This window comes from Benincasa hispida, chromosome 8 (assembly GCF_009727055.1).
Source record: "Benincasa hispida cultivar B227 chromosome 8, ASM972705v1, whole genome shotgun sequence".
Classification (NCBI taxonomy): Eukaryota; Viridiplantae; Streptophyta; class Magnoliopsida; order Cucurbitales; family Cucurbitaceae; genus Benincasa; species Benincasa hispida.
In genome coordinates, this window is record NC_052356.1 from 32,615,256 (window position 1) to 32,621,471 (window position 6,216).

The 6,216-nt window shown below is 30.1% G+C and overlaps 1 protein-coding gene across 1 annotated transcript; it reads left to right on the forward strand.

Annotated features, from left to right (window-relative positions):
* The first annotated feature begins 1,829 nt into the window (after positions 1-1,829).
* LOC120084018 (berberine bridge enzyme-like 8) lies at positions 1,830-4,410 on the forward strand. Its single transcript, XM_039039921.1, has 2 exons — positions 1,830-2,178; positions 3,095-4,410. Exons 1-2 carry the CDS (start codon positions 1,830-1,832, stop codon positions 4,408-4,410), a joined length of 1,665 nt encoding a protein of 554 aa, XP_038895849.1.
* Positions 4,411-6,216: the final 1,806 nt, after the last annotated feature.

Sequence of the window (6,216 nt, forward strand, 5' to 3'; positions counted from 1 at the left end):
AAAGGTGAATGACCTCGTGCTTCTCCAAGGATTCATTTAGAATTGAAGATAAAAGTGGTATTTCCCATCTCAAAAAAGTTTAAAAAATACAACTTGTTTTAAAAAAATGTCGATTATATAGATGTTTCGGCTTTTTGGATATTTTCAACAATTTTCCAAAAATTTAAACGTTCACGTTTATGAATTTAGAAGTTGGAGTACGTTTGTCTAACTCATGGTTGATTTATATATTATTTGACGAAATGTGTAAATTTTAACTTATAATAATACCTTAAAAATAAATAGTTTTAGAAATCAAGATAAATCTATATAGAAACGAACAAACTCATGTGTTGAAAATAGGATTAAACAGTAAAAGACAAACCCATTTGAAACCATTGCTACTAATCTAAACACAAACAAACTCTCATATATTAAAAACAGTCTTAGCAATAAGTATGTATAGCCCAACCCTCTAATTAGCATACTAAATTGCAACTAATTAGAGCATAACTCAGCTGATCAGGTTTCAATTACGGTCCTCAATTTTGATAATTCGATCTTCCAGCTTCACAATCGTTGCACTAAAAAAGAAAAAAAAAAAAAAAAAAACTCTTTTTACTCCTCGAGTTTTGAAGAATATGTAAGTTTTTAGTCCATGAGATTTGTCAGAATGAGTGCTTCGAATTTCAACATAGTGCTTCGAAGTTCAACATGTCATGGAAGTATTTTTATTATTATTCTAAATAATTATACGATATTATAAATTAGAAAAGTAAGTTAAAAAATGAATTTTATACATAAAAATTCATTTTTTAAATCATTCTTCTAATTTTAAAAAAAAAATAAATAAACATAATGATGACCTTTTAAAACTAATTTTAAAAAGGAAAATTATTTTAGATGATAAAACTGTTGAAAATATTTATAAGATGTAACAAAATTTTATATCTATCAATGATAGACGTTGATAGACACTGATAGACTTCTATCAGTGTCTATCAATGACACTGATAGATACTGATAGAAGTCTATTAGTGTTTATCAGCATCTATCATTGATAGTTCTAAAATTTTGCTATATTTTGTAAATATTTTGGTTCATTTTTCTATATTTAAAAACAACCCTTTAAAAAACTAGGGATAAAAAAGATAATTCTTCAAAATTAGATATCACATGCACTCATGCTTAACAAAGCTTGAGGACTAAAAAGTTACATTTTGAAAATTCAAGAATTAAACACACAAATTCCTTAAAACTCGAGACGGAAAACATAATTTTCTACAAACAAAAAAGAAATCGAATAAAAGCACATTATTGCAATATATTCTAATAAAGAAATAAAGGAATAAAAGCTTAGAAGCTATCTCCATTGTCACTCTCCCCCTCTCAAATCATGTTATATTATAATATCCGTAACATCTTTTTCAGTATTTTAAAGATCCCATTGCAAATGTAGAATGATGCAATATAAGCCTCAAAAACCCTATTATATGTATATATTTTATTGCAGGCCAAACAACAAGCTTGTGTTTGTCAATATGAATATTTTGCTGGCCAATCAACAGCATATGTGTGTGAATCTATATATATATATATATATATATATATATAATGCAGGCCAAACAACAAGCTAGTAATGTCTGAAGTTTTGGTCCTTTTATCCATATTATTTTCGACAAAAACAATAATCATGGCGTCTTTTTCATATTTATAAATAACCACTATTGCAAAATGGATACTTCTTTTTAGCAAGATTAATATATAAATTAATTACCTTTTCTCCATTCATAGATTCAAACGATCTTGTGAATAGTATCAAATTAATTAGTTGAAAAAAAGGCAAGAAAATGCTTTGCTTGAGGAGAGTTCATCTCTTTCTTCTCTTTTTTGTTTCTTTGATTTGGTTATGTTCTTCTTCTGATTCTCTTCAAGAAAGGTTTTTGGAGTGCTTCAATTCTACATCTTATTCAAAGCATTCAATTCCAATTTCTGAAGTGGTTTTCACAAACGAAAGTGCTTCTTTCTCCTCTCTCCTGCAGCTTTCCATTAGAAATCTTAGATTTCTCACCACTACCATGCCTAAACCACTGTTTTTGGTGACCCCATTTCATGAATCCCATGTCCAAGCAGCCATTGTTTGTGCTAGGAAGAAGGGTTTGCAAGTTCGAGTACGAAGTGGAGGACATGACTACGAAGGTTTGAACCTAAAAGCTTAAGTTGATATATTACCATACATCTTTAATTAGTACATTAGTTGTTTTATATGCTTAGGAATAAGTACTTATTGAAAAATCTATAGTAGTTGACTAAATTTTTGGCATGTTTGGGGGAATTTTAAATTGACATTTTTAAAATCACTTCGAAAATGTTATTAATCATTCAAATTCAATTTAATAGAATGAAACGCGTGTTTTAAAAGTGTAAGATTAAGCAATAAATTAATTTTGAGGGCATAAAAGTGTGTTTCAAAGTAATTTTTTTTAACATGATAAAAGAGATTTTAACTATTTTAAAATCACTTCTAAGAATGTACGATTAGAGTTGTAAAAACTGATTCTTGAACAATTAAAGTCAGAGAAATTTTATGGCCAAAATTGGCTTGAGAAAATGAAAAAATAAATTAAAAGGCACCTAAAATGTTTTTAGAAGTTTTAACCATTTTCCCCCAAAAGTGCTTATAGATTTTGGTGCTTCATTTAATAGCACATTTCTCCAAAGGCGTACTTTATAAACATCTATTTATTTAAATTCTTAACACTTCCTAGTTCATGTACTTGAAAATTAGCACAAAGTTTAACAAGTAACAACCAAAATTAATTAAGAACATGTTTGGATGGATTAAAGAAAAAAATATTTCTTAAAATAATCATTTTTATTTAAATCCTTTTGATAAAAATGGTTTTAAATACACATAGAAAATATTTCAAAACCTATTTTGAGAGGTTGTGAAACACTTCAATTTTTTTCACAAAATGACCTATTTTCAAAATTGAACGCTTGAAATGTTAAATCAAACCCAACATAATATGGAAAACCTCTACTCCTAGTACTCTATGAAATTATCACTAGACTTGAAAACTTTATTTGATTACTTACTACGTATTTTAACCAGGTCTCTCTTATGTATCATCACAAGCTCCATTCATCGTAATTGATCTCATCAACCTTCACTCCATAACTATTGACATCGAAACCGAAACAACCTCAGTCGAAACCGGTGCCACACTCGGTGAGTTATACTACAAAATTGCAGAGAAAAGCCCCATCCATGGCTTTCCAGCAGGAAGCTGCCCCACAGTGGGAGTGGGAGGGCATGTAAGTGGAGGAGGCTTTGGAACCCTTTTCAGAAAATATGGTCTTGCAGCTGATAATGTAATTGATGCTAAAATTGTTGACTTTAATGGAAGAATTATGGATAGAAACTCCATGGGAGAAGACCTTTTTTGGGCCATTAGAGGAGGTGGAGGAGCAAGCTTTGGAGTTATTTTATCATGGAAACTCAAACTAGTTTCTGTTCCTTCAATTGTCACTGTCTTCAATGTGCAAAGAACTCTAGAACAAGGAGCAACTCACCTTTTCCAAAAATGGCAAACAATTGCTCACAAACTTGATCAAGATATTTTCCTTCATGTCACTACAAAAGTAATTACCAATTTTAGTTCCAAAAAAACAATTAGACTTTCATTTACATCATTGTTTCTTGGACCAATTGAAAGGCTTATCCCAATAATGAAGACTCATTTTTCAGAATTGGGATTGAAGAGAAATGATTGCACTGAAATGAGTTGGATTCAATCAGTTCTGTTCTTTGCTGACTTCTCAATAGAAACCCCACTTGAAGTTTTGATGGAAAGATCATCACCTCCAATTTCTGATGCATTTTTCACAGCAAAGTCTGATTATGTTACATCACCAATTTCACAAAATGGGTTGGAAGGGCTTTGGACTAAGCTTCTAGAGGAAGAAAAATCTGAATTGATTTTGACACCATATGGAGGAAAAATGAGCCAAATTTCTGAATCACAAACCCCTTTTCCACATAGAAGAGGGAGCATTTTTGGAATTCAATATTTGGCAACTTGGGATAATGCTAATGAAACTGAGAAGCATTTGAGTTGGATAAGGGAGGTTTACACTTATATGGAACCCTATGTTTCCAAGTCTCCAAGAGCTGCTTATTTGAATTATAGGGATCTTGATTTGGGAAGAAACTATAGGAAAAATACAAGCTATGAGGAGGCAAAAGTGTGGGGTTTGAAGTATTTTAGTGATAATTTTGAGAGATTAGTGAGGGTGAAGACCAAAGTTGATCCTTTAAACTTCTTTTGGAATGAACAGAGCATTCCCCTTCTCTATCATTATGAAGATGACACAAGAATTTCAAAGGTTCACTCAGGCTTGGACTTTGAAATTGTTCAAGAAAGATGAAAATTAAACTAGATTGTTTGTAATGTTGTGGTTTAGTTAGAGACTTGGAATTAATGTGTAGAGTGTATGGTTTTGGCAAAGGATTTACTATATCCTATGATTTTATGTATGTTTAACTTCTTGTTTAGCTAATCAACAATGTGAAAGGACGGTGAAACGAGAAGAGACAGCTCAAATCTATTGATAATGGAACATCGTCTTTTTAAAAAGCGTTTGTAAGATAAAATATCATATTTGAAAGTGATTTATAACTTATAAGTGATTCTAGAAAAAGTATAAATTATATAAAGAGTATTTTGTGAGAAAGCACTTCAAGAAATACCTTTGATTTAAATATTGTTATTAAGAGTACAGTAATGTTTGTAAGTATGGCAATGGAAATTCCTTTGTTGAAGTTAAAAGCATGTTTTATTTCAAGGATAAGTTATACATGAATTAAGACATTTGAGACTTAAGTATATCAATGGATGAGAGTTTGTTAAGTCATATATTGGAGAGAGTTAGATACATTAACGAATTTAAGTATAGGACTTTAAATGTTTTATGTGTTTAATTGCGGCGAGAGTTATGGATCTACATTTGTCTATGATAACTCTATAAATAAGATTGGTATTTGAATTGTTTATAAAAACAAAGTGTGTGAAGTAGAATACACCATTACAAAAAAGTTAGACTATTTTTGAAGGTCAAAACCCTTGAAAAAAAAAAAACTTTTAATAGTCCTTCGATACACCTTTTTTCAAAGGTTATTTCAACATTTGAAAAGCATTGAAAAAGATCCCGTCGAAAAAATATTTTCAAAGATTTACTAACTTTCGAAAATTTTTATTTATCAAAGATTTGTTAACCTTCTAAAATTATTATTTTTCAAAAATCAAGTATTATTTATAATTATCAAACTATTTATCGATAATTATTTATAGTCTTTTTTGAAGATTTTCATTATTTTTAAAGGCTTATAATGCTATTTTCAAAGATTTTAAAGCCTTAAAAAATACTTCTTTATCAACAATTATAAATTCTTCGAAAAAAGATTACGAAATTAAAATTAAGTCAGAATCAAAACTTACCGTAAGCCAAATGAATAAACAATAATAATCACAAAATTTCCTATAAATCTCAAATTGTTTTGAGCTAGTGAGTGGAATGGAGTCGTTTTGAGCTAGTGAGTGGAGTGAATTCGTAACAAGGTAGCCGAACTTAGAAGGTGCGACTGGATCACCTCCTTTTCAAGGAGAGTTAATGTTTTTGGACATTTTGGTTTGACAACTGCTTCACACAACAAAAAAGAATCAAGCTACGTCTGAGTTAAACTTGAAGATGGAAGTCTTCTTTTGTTTCTTGACGGTGAATTCAAACTAAGTTTATGAGCTTATTATCTTAGGTCAGAACAAGTTCATAGGATCCCTTTTTTTACGTCTCTGTGTCTCTCTTCTTCCTTATTTATCATAAGATAACAATAGACTAAATTGCATCTCATGAATCAAAAGAAAATCAAATATGTCAAGTGACCCAAGTTATTTTTTCATCAAACTAGTTCAAATTTTTCTCCTTTCTTAAAGAATATATGCAAGAGTGTAGAACGAAGAGTGAAACTTGGGCACCGATATAGTTGGATCATGATCAAACATAATCAAGTTTTCTTATGCACAATATTCAATCATCTATATTTGGTTTTCTGTAATTCTAAAACATAAAAATTAGATCGAGACTAGTAAGCAACATATACCCCCAAGGGACATCTCCAAACAACATCTAATCTCCCTCTCTATCTTCATGTGAGCACGAACTAAAAGGATCTCGCAA

What these genes read in the sequence shown, in the direction of transcription:
- LOC120084018 (XM_039039921.1), top strand. Translation starts at nt 1,830, where the DNA reads ATGCTTTGCTTGAGGAGAGTTCATCTCTTTCTTCTCTTTTTTGTTTCT. An exon ending in TGGAGGACATGACTACGAAG is followed by an intron (nt 2,179 to 3,094) that starts GTTTGAACCTAA and finishes TATTTTAACCAG; the next exon opens with GTCTCTCTTATGTATCATCA.